This window comes from Rhagoletis pomonella, unplaced genomic scaffold (genome assembly GCF_013731165.1).
Source record: "Rhagoletis pomonella isolate Grant_MI unplaced genomic scaffold, Rhpom_1.0 Rhpom_scaffold_00001, whole genome shotgun sequence".
Classification (NCBI taxonomy): Eukaryota; Metazoa; Arthropoda; class Insecta; order Diptera; family Tephritidae; genus Rhagoletis; species Rhagoletis pomonella.
This window is the reverse complement of record NW_023458555.1, coordinates 18,935,535-18,950,658: the sequence shown is the minus strand read 5'-3', so window position 1 is coordinate 18,950,658 and position 15,124 is coordinate 18,935,535. Positions and strand designations below refer to the sequence as shown.

The window sequence follows — 15,124 nt, the reverse complement described above, 5'->3', positions numbered from 1 at the left end:
CCATCTAAAATGAAGAATTTTAAAATATTATTTTGTCAAAAGTCCACCGACGTGCATACATACATATATACATATGTAAACTAGAACATTGAATTAGTAACTAAATGTACACAATTCTCGATAATATGTGAATACAATAAAGTTAAAAAATATTCATAAATCAAATAATTCTTCCGGAATGACCAAAACCATTGTTTCCAATTCGGAACTCATCTCTGCACCTAAAAAAATTTAGTACCGCATATATAATAATTAAATATAAATGTAAACATTATCAAAAGCATCAAGTATTTATCTGCATATTTTGAATAATTATTGCTCGCGAGCTAGCGAAGAACTCGACTTAAATTCTGATGAAACTATTTTAAAGCATTTTCTACTTTGTATTTGAAATTATTTCTAATGAACTTGTGAAATGAGCAGCACTTAACTCAAGTGACCTCTTCAACTAGTTGCTTTTTCTCATGTTCCTTTACTGATATGTACTCTTTGATGTCAACTTTTTTAGGCCTCTTCTTTTTCGATACGCCGTGATTTATATTCATAAGTGTTGATGTTTGTTAAATTTTCCTAAATGACTATCAGTTACACAAATAAAAAGAACAACATACGTATACAGTGGCGGTCAAAGTAATAGCAGCAAAATTCAAAATGATGCTGTTGGCAACGTATATATATTTATTTATTGTTAATAATTTATTTAAAATATGGGTCAATCTACATACATATATCAGATACCACATAAATAAAAGTTTCGAAAGTTGCGCAAAGATCACAAAAACTAATAATTAATTAGATTTTCCAAAAAGAGATTTCGAATATGCAATTACGGTTAATTTTTTTTAGAATTTTTTTGTGGAGGGTGTTGCGCTTTTTCTTCCATATAAAAGTAAGTTTTGTTCATGCGTTATATGGAAGAAGTTGAAACTTGTACACTAAAATAAAATAGGCTATAAAACTGCATACTCGAAATCTTTGCACGAAATCTAATTAGGAAACATCGATATTTTAGTGAAATTTTTTTAAGTTTAATTAGTTTTTGTGAACTTTGTACAAGCTTCGAAACATTTATTTATGTGGTATCTAATATAGATCGACCCATATTTTAAATGAAAATTATTACCAATAAAGGTAAGTTGCCAACAGCATCATTTTCAGTTTTTCTGCTATTGTATTGACCGCCACTGTATACCTTAAAATATTTTGTGCATTTTCTGTGAAGATAAAAGTTTTGAAAGTAAGAAAGAAAAAATATAAATTTTTTATAATGCATTTGTGTATAGTGTATGTAAGTCTTTATTTATGAATGTCTGTCTATGTATGTATGTATGTAATGTATGTATGTATGTATTTATTAGTCTCCTCTTGCAATTTGCAATTCCTCGATACTGTGCGTTTACTTTAAAACTTCTCGGTTAGTCGTTTGATTGCTTTTGCTTGAAATTATATTTTATTTCTATATATCTTTTTTTTTTTGTTTATATTCGTGTTCGCTGCTTAAATACTATTACCATTAAAAAAAACAACTTTGAGTGAATGCTTAGCACCCTAGAAAAATTTCTATCAATACAAAGTGTTAAAATATTACCACAACCGAGTTAAGGACGGAAAACTCAAGTGATACCAAAATTTAGGCTTTCCTCAACTCGGCTACGGGCTTTATTCCTTTTTCGACAATTAATTTTGCACTCTCGCCGCTGCCTTTAAGCGCTTTGTGCTAACATTACAGCCTATAACCATTGCTAGCGCCTCCGCCTCCGCCGCCACCTCCAGTACTTGCACCATTGCTGCTACTGCTGCTAACAGCACTGCCGTGCGAAGTGGATGCCGCTGTCGTCGTCGTCATCGCAGTGGATGTCGCCGCCGCCGCTGCTGCTGCTTCTTGCATAGCTTTCTGTTTGGCTCTTCGCGCTTTTTGCCGTGTATGTTCGATTTGAAAGTCTTCCACGCGCAAATTTAGCCTTTGTATATTATTGATAATGAACTCCTCCTCGAGCACATGCTCTGGTGGTGAGCGTAGCACCTCTAATGTTTCGCAAAGACCAGTACATTGTTTACGAACCTTATGTTGATTCAGCGAAGCACCAATTATCACTAGTGCTACTTTGAAAATTACACGTATGCCTTCGGCTAGAAAGCAATCCCAGACGCGTAACAATGTTTCCCAAGGTAGTGTACGTGTCATCGCGCATAGAAACCAATCGGTCATGTACAGTAAGGGTTCGACTTTGTGTTTTTGCAGGTGACGATAAGCGGGCGGACAGGTTTTCTTGAGGAGCCCTTCCAGTATGCCAGCATCGTTTTGCAGCACCTCAAGACCAGTTATGAAATAATCCTCTAGGTAGCTGTAGGGATGAAGTGCAGTTTTAAAAAGATTGTATTTTTTATGGTTTGAGAACAAAAATACATAGTCGCTTGCTTTTATTGCTGTGATAGCATGAAATAGTTCCTACAACTCTGTGAAATGTTGCTAATTGGAGGAAATAAATGCTACGACAACAAAGGCCAGTACCTTTTCCAAACAACAAAAAAATGTTAAGAAAATCACAATTTTTAAGAATATTTTAAATTTATAAAAAATATGGTTTGCTTTAGTTTAATTGATTTTTAAAAGAAAATATTGAGATAAGTTGCATAGAAATATAAAAATTTGCAGTTTGTTTTGCCTACTTCTATGACCAAATTTTAATTTGTAACCCTTTTTATTTTTAGTGCGTTTCATGCAGTCAAAACAGAAACAATTTCTCAACTAATTAGACATTTTAAAATCCATTCTTAGTTTCTCGCGTATCAAATATAAAGAAATCTCCTAGTCTTTTACATAAATTTGATTTTGTTTGTTTTCATATAAAGAAAAACTCAACTTACACATCACAAACGCTAACGAATACCCAAAATGCATCTTCGGCCGGCAGGTGCATAAGCAGGAAAGCAGCTATCGGCGCTTGCGCCTGACAAAAGCCCACTTTCGGATTATAGATTGAATACGCTTTTAATACATTAAACAATTCGATTTGGCCCACTTTATCCTCGTCCAGAAACATTTCATGAAAAGGAAATTGACGATGTTTATCCTTTTTGATTTCTTCGATGACATGTGGATTACCGGGCTGTTCGAGCAATTCTTTATAGACAGTGGGATTTTTCTTTTTTAGCAAATAAGCGCCAGATAAATAAAACCAAGCACGTGGACGCACCGATTTTGGTATGCCTTTGCGACAGCGATCACGAATCTATAAAAATAATTCCACATTAAAAAAGATGTACGAACATGTGCATGTATTAGTATGTAAATAGTTTTAAATACCTTTTTGTAGTTTTTGGACATATAAAGCGACCAATTATCAATCATATATAACCATTTCTTTTCTCGCGCAATAATTTGCGCCTTGGAGAGTGGTTCTTTAGGCTTTTCTGTGCGCTGAAAACCACCGTAAAAGCCATTGCGATCTGGGCAACTGGAAACGGTGGAACAAAGTGATATAGTGTCGACGGAGCGTGGTGATGTGGCCATTACAAGCTGAAAATAATGTAACAATTTTAAATTAATATGTACTTAGGTATAAGAGAATTTAATTACAAAAATTCATTAACTGAATATGTTATGAAATGCATTCAAAATTAAAAAAAAAAAACAACCAAGGAATGCTACCGAGAATTTCCATGTTTATATGTATGTACCATTGCAGAAGCCTCGGTTAATTATAGCAGACGTGCAACATGCACGCAAATAAGTTCAAGTATAGAAATAAATCAAAACAGCCATTCAAAATTTGATTCAATTATGTACACATATCAATATGTCTGTATGTTGATTTGCATAGATACATGAAAATGTAAATCTATGATTGTGGAGCCTATGTACCTCCCACTGCTGATGTTGCAGCGATACATTTATTTACGCAAGACGCAAAATAAGCGAACATAGAGGGAGAAAGAGAGAGTGCGGAACGGTTATTATAGGACGTGAGAATTATGTAAAATTTGTATATTCTTTTCAATTATTTTACCAGTAAATTGTTTAAATGTCGATGCCTTCCCCTCACAACAAAAAAAAAAACTATTGTCCTTTTAATGCAAACTCGTAAGATAGTTATTTTTAATAAAATGCTGACGCTTATCAAATTGGGCGGTAAAATTCGAATGCAAATACACACTGAGTTTTCGAATTTGTAAATGTACATACATACATACATATTCATATGTCTGTATGTACATATGTAGTAATTGCAAAGTGCATTAGTTCCGACAAGACAAGTGCCTCCTCCTTATTTGAATGTCATTTTAGAGACATAAAAGGAAACTTGTGGTTGCTTTAATTGTTTTTAAAGCATGGCCGCGTTGAATATTAATAACTTTTTATTTTGGCATTGATGTAACGTCGAAGTTGGCGCAATATGTATTGCGAAAGTCGGAAGGCCAGAGAAATAAAAATACGTTAAAGAAATAATTTTAAATCATTTTTTAAATTCCAATTCTAAAAAAATTGTTTACATTTTTTATCGAATGAATAGTATTTATTTACGGTCACAACGGATATATTAATCAAGCGAGTGGTGCTTAAGTATACTTTAATTATGAATGTTCATACATACAAACATAAATATATACATATGCATAACATAAATATGTATGCATATGTATGTATGTACATATGTATATGTATATATATACATCCACATAATTATGAAAATAAAGTTACGATTCTCTTCTGCAATTCATCTGACTGGCAAGGCAGACAAAACTATTCCAACTAGGGACCATTTTGTTGTGACTGCAGGGGAATTTTAACTAGACTAGCTTAGAGCGAATAGTTTTATAGGCGATTATAGAGTCGGAGTTGGCACAAACCGCATGCACATACATACAAACATATATGAACACTTTGCTATAACAATAAAAATACGGAAAGTTCTTCGTTGGTTGGATGTTTGGGGGTTCTCAATCACGCCCCTATCGAAGGGAATATAAAAATAAACCAATTTCTGTGGTGGTATTGCTTCCGCCCTACTACTACCTGGTAGTAGCATTAATGTTACTATTAATCCTTCAGAGTACTACCTCTAGCTATGAAGGATGGCTTTCTGTTAAAAAAAAAATAGAATTATCTTAAAAATTTCCAAATAAATTTTTGACCCATGAAAAAAGAACAAACTCACTTAAAATACCAGACGTTGCATACTTTATGGATAAATATTTGCTAATGTAGCAATCAATCGAAAGCAACACACAGGATATGCAAATGCGATGAGCCTTCTTATTGGCGTGGGAGTAGGGCCGTAAAACAATGTTATTCTTTTCGATACGCCTAATTTTGGTCGCCAAAAATCTCTAAATGAAAAGCAGTTGGGCCTAAAACTATACAACATGGAAAAGTAACAGGTACAATGTGTAATCACCCGAGGGGTATGTATGTATGTAACTGAATGTTTATTTATTTATCTAGAAAATAAACATTTCATATAGACTATTTGGCAAAAAATAAAATATAAATTAATAGCAGACAATTTTAAGAGCGAGTAAACTCGTTTAGAGCTCTGGGAATAGGAGCGTTTTTGGCATAATTGTTAGAATCCGGCTGCCGATATCATTTAAATCTTACAATTTTAGTTTTTTATTTATGTATTTATTTCATAGGTGTCCCCCAATCCTCGACTTTATAAAGAATCGTCCCATAATCTTATCTAGCCTTCTAAGTAGTATTAGGCATTCGCACTCTGATATTATACTTTTATTTTATTCGTTCTTAAATTAATTTTAAATTTAAATATTTTTAGTTTTGTGGGTTGTAAAATCGCCTTTTCGGATTACTGTAGGAAAAATTACCGTAAATGTTTATAAATATAACCAACCAATTTTACTAAGGTTCACCAAAAACGTAAATATTCAGCGAATCAAGGCGGAAGTGTAATGAAAAACAAATTATATTGTTCAACAAAAGTATTAAACTTTAATCCTGTGTAAAAAAATTATATGTGATGGAATAAAATCTACACAGGATTCGGCTACCGCGATTGAATACTAACGTCGGAGCATAGTCTTGATATCCTAGAATTACTGTTCCCGTGAGTGACAAAAAAATCGTAACCTTCCTTGCTCTCGAAATGGCGGCGAGTCCATAATCCCTGAGCCGGCAAATCTAGCTTAACGACTAGCCTTAGTAGGTACCAGCGGCTTCAAATTTTATACAATATAACCCTTTCAAAAATACAATTTTATTTTGTAAACTAGCTATATACTTATTTCAATGACAAAAACGGCAGTGGCAACAGCGTGGCTGGGCCAGTGTAAACGTCTACTAGTCTACTACTCGGAAGATATTTTAGGTAGGCCTCCTTAAGTGAAGCCATTCGAAGAGGTCTACCCAAGAAGCGCTGAAAAAAGTGCTTCCTTGCTTGCCTTCTAAAAGGGGTGTAAACCCCTATTGCGAGTGTCGACTTATAGTAGATAAACGCCTGTTAGTCGATTATCGATTTTGAAAGAAATTGAAAGAAGCAACTTTCAAAGAACTGCCCCAAAAGGCCTTCTGAAGTACGCTCGGTACGTCCAATGAAAGTCCTTCTACGGGTAGCGAAAGAAGAAGTCTATCAATTTGTACATACAAAAAAGAAAGGAATGTAGAGTGGAAGGCCTTTCGGAAGGGCTTTTAACTCCTGAGACTAGCTACTTGGTAGTGATCATTAACCAATTTAAATTTTTTAAGTAAAGCTTATTCGAAGAAATATGTACATAGGTACATATATATTTAAGTATGTATGTATGCATTTGTCCACATTTACACCAGTTAGCAGAGAATTCGAATTGCTCCAATGATCGAGTGCAGCTAATTTTATTTATTTACATTTTCTGTTGGCTAACGAAGCGCCATGGGCACCCCCACCAACATCATAGCAGTCCCGCAGAACAATATGTGCACATATATATACATATTACATACATATGTATGAGCATAGAGCCACCCATGATAAAAACACCACCTACATACTTACCTACGCTGTGTCACTGCCGTCTGGAGGAGCACTCCTTACTTTATGGTACTTCCAAAAACGTTATTTTCTGTTCGTTGCAATCAGATTTTATTGATTTTCTATAGGCGATACTTTTGCATAATTAATGCGAATCTATTTCCAATATTACACTGCATCACTTTCTCATTGCGCTTATTGGAATTTCTTTTAAGCCCTACAAAAAGACGAAAGCAAAAACTTATTGGAAACAAGTAGCGTATATTCACATTCACAGAGGGACTTGCGGAACTTGTTTTTCTTATTAGAACATTAATCGACACTTGTTTTCCAAATTGCCTGTGTCCAGGTTATATGAGCAATTCTTTCTACTTTTCTTCAATAAAAAACTGCACGCCCTTAGAAGCCTATATTTGTGCACTTTTAATTAATTGTAGTATTTGCGTAAACTCGACGAATTTTCACTCCTTCTAACTTTTTTTCTTTCATTTTGCTTTGTGGCAATGACAAAATTGACAATGGACACAGGGTTGCTAAGAAGTTACATGGGTTGCGGTACGAACTATTTGCAGCCCTGGGCCCTTAAGGCCCTGTCACCTCAGGAAAACACAGATATCGTGACAAAGAACGTAAATCTATAAGAGACAACACGTTATAATTGTAACGAGTGAGAACATCAGGAGCGTGTTTTCTCTTTTGTCCAAATACGTTTTGTGATTGTGTTGAATTGGTTAATGGGTTAAAAGTAAAATGAGTGAAAATCAAAATATTAATGATGTACTGTAGCTCGTTTCTGTAATTCTTCTCTACCGATTTTTTCTCTACTGATAGAGAATATACGTCATTCTCTACTACTCATTAGCAGTAGAAAACAAGGCGGCGAATTCATATCTCCATTCGCCTTAGCAGAGAATTGTTACAGAAACGAGCTACTGGACTGTGAAAGTGCTTGTGTGTAAAGCAAAGAGTTTGCAACTGATTTATAAATAGTAAAATGTTTACAGCAGAATGTCAAAACGGCGCAACAACTATTCACTTGCAAGTTTTTTCTAATTTTGTGTTCAATAACTTTTCCTGCTAGTTTTCTTTTCTTTTCAATTTACGCTCTATTCTGCTTTTACGCTCTCGCTGCAATTTTTAACTGGAGAAGTTACTATACAAACCTATTGTTTTACTGGAAAACATGGGCGTAGCCAGGTAGGATCCGGGGGGTACTCGAGCCCCCTTTAATTTTCAAATTTCCCTTATATATACATAAAATAGTACCCTGAAATGCCAGCTTAATAGGGTCGATTCGCCCCTCCCAAGACGGCAAGACTAGCTGCCATAAAAGTTTGCTTATCATGAATTCGCGAGATTGAGCGTTGCTACACGGTCAAGTTGAAATGTGAGAATTGCTGCAGTACACTGCGTCAGCTAATACCTGATACACTTCCTGTTGAACAGGAATATGGTGAAGAGGAAGTTGACGCACCGCTTATGTACGCCTCTGAATATGTGGTGTACAATGCAGCAGATGGGAGTGAACCAGAAGGGAAATAAAGTTTCATGGTTTTCGAAAATGATGGTGGAGAAGCTGAAATCGTAACAAAACGACTAACACGCTCAGCGTCAATGAAGGAAGGTAATGACAAACAGGAATTAAAGCGACATGGCAATGAAGATAAACGAAAATACAGGACCTAAGATAGCAAAGAAAAAGGATCCAAAGAGTTAGGATCAAAAGTAAAAGAACAGCAAGCTCACAAAGGTGTGCAAACCACACCGGACGTCAAGAAGTGTTCAGCTACATATACTCAAACAAAGCTCGAGGTAGAACATACTAACCGCTATGTACAGACGCACCAGTGTGCAATAAGCCTGCTATACAGTTCAATATGAGCGTGAGCGTGAGGCAAAGGCAAAGAATTCCATTTGTGTTCTTATGGACGCTCACACACATCTGTCAAAACTTTTCGTTCACGTGCGAATGCTTTGCGTACGCACATAGTTGAGTGTGAGCTCGAGAAAAAGGTATAAATTAGCTTTTATTCTATAATTCTGAAAGATATTTGAAATCTCTATCTGTATTATTATCTAGGTAATAACTATTGCAAAAAGCTAAGTAATAACGAAGATTATGTATAGCAGGCTATATAAAATATGACAAGCCAACATCCCCAATAAAAGTAAAGTAGAAATCCGTAGAATCCAGCTTATAAATGATCTCCGGCTTGCGCTATCGCTTAAACAAAGACGTTTCGAGGAGAAAATGGAATTAAAAGCTTCAGATATAATTATGGAAATCTATAAAGAAGAAGCCGAGATAGGCAAAAATTCTGATGCAATTGCATTATATTCAACAATGCACGAAGACACGAGCGAAAGAAACAAAAACACAGCAACCTACTATCGGTTTACCAATTCTCGATCAGAAAATGAAAGCGAGGAAAGACTCACTAATAAAGTGAATAGCACGCGGAACCAAACCAAATAAAACAGGAGACTGATGAATATGGGGAACCGGACTAAAACCTGTGGAAGATAAACTATAAACCTACTCTCTCATATTTGCTTATGCAGTGTTTATTTTTATGGGTATTAAAAAAATAATAGCTCAAAGAAATTAGAAAAAAAACTTTGCATACATTGCGATAAATTCTCTGTACCTATACTGTTTTCCATGGCAGAAATACACTTCCTATTACCTGCCGAAGAACGACCGCTTTAGAAATTTTCTTATTTTATTTTATTATATCACTATCTAATAGACTGCGTATCTCGAAAAGTGCAAAGCTATCACAATTTTGTATAACTGCTGGTAGCCATGGCTGGTAGTTAATTGAAACATAACTTACGTTTTATTTAAAGCCTGAACTGACCGTGGATAAAGCAGGGTCATTCCAACAGAAGTCCGGTTACCTTTAGTGTTTACCTGGCTCAGAAGTTATGGTTCGCTGAACGTACATGTGTCGTTTATGGCAGCTGCTACACTCTCTTGTAAACTCTTATTCGTCTTTAGTTGACTAGAGTTCACTTGGTTTAGAAAAGAGTAAAGAAATATATTCATGTGCAACATTACCCCCACTTTTTCTTTATTAAATAAGGGTAACATTTTCTGTGGATTGCAGTTATAATAGCCTTTAGTTTATCAGTATTATCCATTTAAGTTGGCATTCGTTTATAATTTTAATTACCGTTATCAAAATCAATAGTACTTCAATAATAGATAATTATATTTGCAAACTGAATTATTCAGCTTATCTGTCCAGCATTAAAAAGTTTACAACAAAAAAGTACGCTAACAACTGGGTGTTAAAAACTTATATTAAAACTAAAACTTATCATATTCGTATTAAAAACTGTTTACGTTATTTTGCCATGGCCCATAATATCCCGTAGTATTGAACTATCTGAAAAGAGCCCGGAATGATAAAACGGGAAATCCTTTTCTTGTCCCGCCTGCTCCGGTTTTTCGGTAGCTTTTAAGCTAGTCTGCCTCTGAACTTATTACTCGTGTCGTGCCTGCGAGTATTTCGGCGCTTCAGCGCCGCGCTGGGGCGCCATATTATGAGCGTTTTGTTGTTGTCGACTATCCGCTTGCTCCGGTATTGTGTTCTCAAACTAGTCTTCCGTCGAACTGGTTGCTCGCGCCGTTCCTGCAATTGTTCCGGCGTCTCTGCAGCTCGTCGGGACGCCATATAATGGGCATTTTGTTGTCGTCGCCTATCAGCCTGCTCTGGCGTTTCAGAAGCTCTCAGATTGGCCTGCCGCTGAACTTGTTGCTCGCGCCTTACCTGCAATTGATCCGACGTCTCTGCAGCTCGTCGGGACGCCATGTAATTGGCATGTTGGTGGCGTCGACTATCTGCCTGCTCCAACGTTTCGGCCACCCTAACAATTGCTTGACGTCTAGCTTGCTCAATCCTTCTCAGCTTTGCTTGAGTGGAAGTCTCTTTACTTCTAATTATCTTCATAGCTCTCGCGTGTTTAGATATTTTAGACAAATTAGATTTTCGTTTTTTCGGCATATTTAAAGTTTAAAAAATGCAAAATCGGACTATAAAACCCAAAGCGGATTTATACAAGGTGGTGTTGATGGCGAATTAAATTTTCGCCGCGGTACTACTGAATGTCGAAATGATGTGTTTGTTGTAAACAAGGCGAATTCATTTCACCCAAACACATCATTTTGACCAAGGCGAATTAATATAAGGTGATAGCAGGAGTACAAAAACAAAAATTTACATGTATTTTGTTTTTGCTTTGGCGGCATAAACTGTCAAAATCTGTAAGAGTGTGTGTAGAAATTCAAACAAAATTTTTCAATTTGATATCAGCCGTGCGGCGAAACACATACACAAAATCAGCTGAACTAGTAACACCACCAAACACCACCTTATATAAATTCGCCTTGATTTTGATATTAAAACGTACCTCGGCGAAAATCTAAATTCGCCATCAACACCACCTTGTATAAATTCGCCTTGATAAAACCAAAAAGAAATTATTTCCATTAACCCCTTTGTCTATCGGGTCCAATGAAACCGAATACGATTTTATCGTGTTCTCATAATCAATATCTGATGCTTTTCAGTTGTATAACTCCTTAACTTTGCTATTTTCATGTACTCTACTACTTTTTTATCATGTTAATTTTTTTTTTTTAAGTTGCTATTGTAAATCTAGTGGGTGCTACAAAATCAGGTACGTTGGACCCGCAGTACTAAGGCAGTTTCATCGTTTTAGTTCTGAACTTTTTCTCGAAAGAAAAACCAACTGGGCCTCCGCACACTGGACTGCTTAGTCCGCCTAAAATCGGTTTTGTTTGGATAAAAGGTAGGGATGCCGAAAAAACATCTATGCATCGAAAATATCGATGTTTTGTTTCGAAGCATCGAAAATTTTCTACTCGATGTAGAAATAGATGTTTTCTGTAAACTGACCTCTCGAGTACATCGAATGGCCGAACATCGCTTTATCGGAAGTTCATAGAGAGGAAGATGCAGTTTTATAGCTCATAAAATGTTAGTATAATAAAGTGCAAGTTTCAATTGCTATAATTTTTAATATTTTTTCTTTGGCTGACTTGCGCTTTGCTATACTAAAATTGTAAGAGCTATAAAACTAGTACATACCGAAAAGGTTTTTAATGTTTTATTTCCATAGTGGAGGAAAACTCTATGCGTATCGATGCATCGATGTACGCCCCCCGATGCGTCGACAAATATCCATGTAAGTTTGATGCATCGATGCGAGGAATAACATCGATGTATTTTTGCCACTGACATCCCTAATAAAAGGGGGAAAAGAGTTCGAGTTTACCTCGTTAATTTCAGTCCACGAAAATCGCGGATTAACTGGTGGACCGACACGCACACATAGACGATACGCGGCTTTGTACTTTAAACGACGTAATGTATGTACTAGGGATGTTAATTTTTTTTGAGTTTTTCGGTCCCGAAATTTTCGCGCTCTAGTTATTACAATCCCGTGATCCCGGGATTAGACTCGGGACTTAGATATTCATTATTTTTCATGAAAAAATTGCATCAACACAGAGGTGTTCTAAACAAGGTGTGATTGACAACTCAAGTAAGCACTCTTTTAAGGTACTATTATGCCAAAAAATATAAACAAGCGATCCAAAATGCATAAAAATTTGTTTCAATTTGACTTTATAGGATGGTTCTTCTGAGAGCAATGTCAAATTCAATCACACTTTGTTGAATACATTTTGATCAATACTGTTTGAGAGGCTCCCCTATCATATAACTAATAAATAATAAATAAATGGGTTTGAAACCTACATTTTAATTTAAAGAGAAAATTATTTCATTAGTAACAAAACCAAAGACAGTAATTAAATTTATACGCATTTAATAGTTAATACTTTAGCAAGATCAGATCAGATAAAGTAACTTAAGTTATGTCGAATAAAGCTCAATACAAAAAAAAAAGTAAGTGCGCCTGGGCCACACTGGAGAAGTATAACTTACGTTACATATATATTTTGTCTCATAATCAATATACATACATATGTACATATATACATCTGCTTTTGCTTAAGGTTATATTTTTCCCCTTTTTTCTATCTAGATCCCTACCTCTACCGCTGTTCATTATAATAACATTTATGTTATTTTGTTTTCCTTTATCTTCATTTTTATCTTTATACTCTATCGATAGCAAAATCGATAGTAACATCCAACAAAATATTGATAGAAAACATAAAAAATATCGATAATAAAATCGATGACAAATTCAATAAAAATTTCGACAGCAAATTTGATAATACTATTGGTAGAAACATCGATTAGAAAATCGATAAAAATAACGAAAACATAATCGATAACAAAATCGATAAATAATCGAAAAGAAAATCGATAAATAATCGATAACAAAGTCGATGACAAAATCGATAAACAACTGATATCAAACTCGATAGCAAAATCGATAAAAATATCGATACAGAATCTGATAATAACATCGATAACAAAATCTATAAATAATTGATGACACAATCGATAACAAAATCGATAACAATATGGATAAATAATTGATAACCAAATCGATAAATAATGGATAACAAAATCGATAAACAATCGATAACAAAATCTATAACAATATCGATTAAAAACTCAATCACAAAATTGATAAAAATATCGATAGCAAAATCGATTATTATATCGATATGTTCGGAAAATATCGATAGCAAAATCGATTACAATATCGATAAAAATTTCGATAACAAAATCGATAAAAACATCGATTATTATATCGATAAGTCCCGAGAATCCCGAGAATCTCTAAAATCCCAAAATAGTTCCCAGATTGAGTCTCTGTGTTTATCTACATCCTTTTCTCTATAATATAATTTTTTTTAATCTTTCTTCTTCTATCTTCATCTTTACTTTTAACGGCATCCTCATCCTCATCTATTTCTTTATATTTATCTTTGTTTTTACTTTTAGGTTTATCATTTTGTTCATCTACATATTTCCCTTCACCTTTGCCCTTATATAAGTAATGTGTTTAAATTTACCTTGTTCTTCATTTTTGTCTTTATCTTTACGCATCTTTGTTTTTGTTTTTATTTTTACCTTTGCCTTTATCCTTTTCTTTATCTATATACGTACTCACCTTCACTTTCATTCTTGTATTGGTCTTTTTCTAAGTGTTATTCTTTAACCACTTATTAGCAAGTTTTTGTTAAATTAATACCATGTGCATACACTGAAGAAGCACTTGTTTCAGCTCCAAACATTTCCGTTGTGCAAATTCCGATGCACCATTTCCGTTGCACCATTTCCGTGTGCAATTTCCGTTGAATTTGCCAATTTACTCCCAACCAACCAACCGCCGCTAAAGAAGTTTCACTTCAAGCACTTAAGTAAACAAATGGATTTTATGGATTGTCTATATTTCTTTGGTTTATTTAATACGAAAAATACTTTATGTAAAGATTTTACTATAGCCGTGGTAGCAGAATATGGTAGGACAGTAATATAGCTTCGATGTTATGGCATATTGTTTTAGCACAGCAGGTGTTTTTATTTACATTAAAATATCTCCCATAAATTGTATAATACATAGTAGAAATACCAATGTTGTATTGTAATAACTCAATTTTAACTATCAAATTTCTTACGAATAATAACTGTATCATACATCTTATCATACATTTTAATTTCCATAAAGTGTTGGGTTTTATTTTAGGGAGTTCATGTTTATTGTCATTGCAAAAGTTAAGAAAACGGGCAACTGAAGTCTCTTAAATTTGAAAGGCATATCAGAGAGAATTGCAGCGGTAATGTGACTTGTGGTTCCGAAGTTATGATATGATGATGATAAAACCTCCACGCCTATGTTATGCATACCAAATTTCAAGTTCATGTGACTTGTGGTTTCGAAGTTATAGCTGATTAAAGCCTAAGGGAGGTGCCACGCCTACGCAAAAATTTACGCCATATTTGCAAATAAAACCATACCTATAACCTTGCCGGGGTAAAAACAAATAAGTGTCCAAAGTTTCGTGCGATTCCGTGTCGTGGTTCAAAAGTTATAAGGTAATAAACAAACAGACATTTACATTTATATATTCACATTTATATACATATATATAAGATTTAATTTTTTTTATAAAAGTCTACCTCATTGCAGTGCATTGAAGTGTACGT

The 15,124-nt window shown here is 34.6% G+C and overlaps 2 protein-coding genes across 3 annotated transcripts in view; one reads left to right on the top strand and one right to left on the bottom strand.

Moving 5' to 3' along the window:
* The window catches only part of LOC118738477 (Hermansky-Pudlak syndrome 5 protein homolog), a 73,382-nt gene that overhangs the window by 2,382 nt on the left and 55,876 nt on the right, over positions 1-15,124 (top strand). The gene's annotated exons all lie outside the window — the stretch shown is intronic.
* Positions 1,466-7,453, bottom strand: LOC118740433 (TBC1 domain family member whacked-like). Of its 2 annotated transcripts, XM_036471987.1 has the most exons (5): positions 7,338-7,453; positions 6,990-7,182; positions 3,308-3,520; positions 2,869-3,233; positions 1,466-2,345 (listed from the first exon to the last, which is right to left on the bottom strand). In XM_036471987.1, exons 3-5 carry the CDS (start codon positions 3,512-3,514, stop codon positions 1,724-1,726), a joined length of 1,194 nt encoding a protein of 397 aa, XP_036327880.1. In that variant the 5' UTR covers positions 3,515-3,520; positions 6,990-7,182; positions 7,338-7,453; the 3' UTR covers positions 1,466-1,723. The 2 variants fall into 2 exon arrangements, with proteins under 2 accessions (XP_036327880.1, XP_036327872.1); XM_036471979.1 differs by having other exon boundaries at positions 6,990-7,453.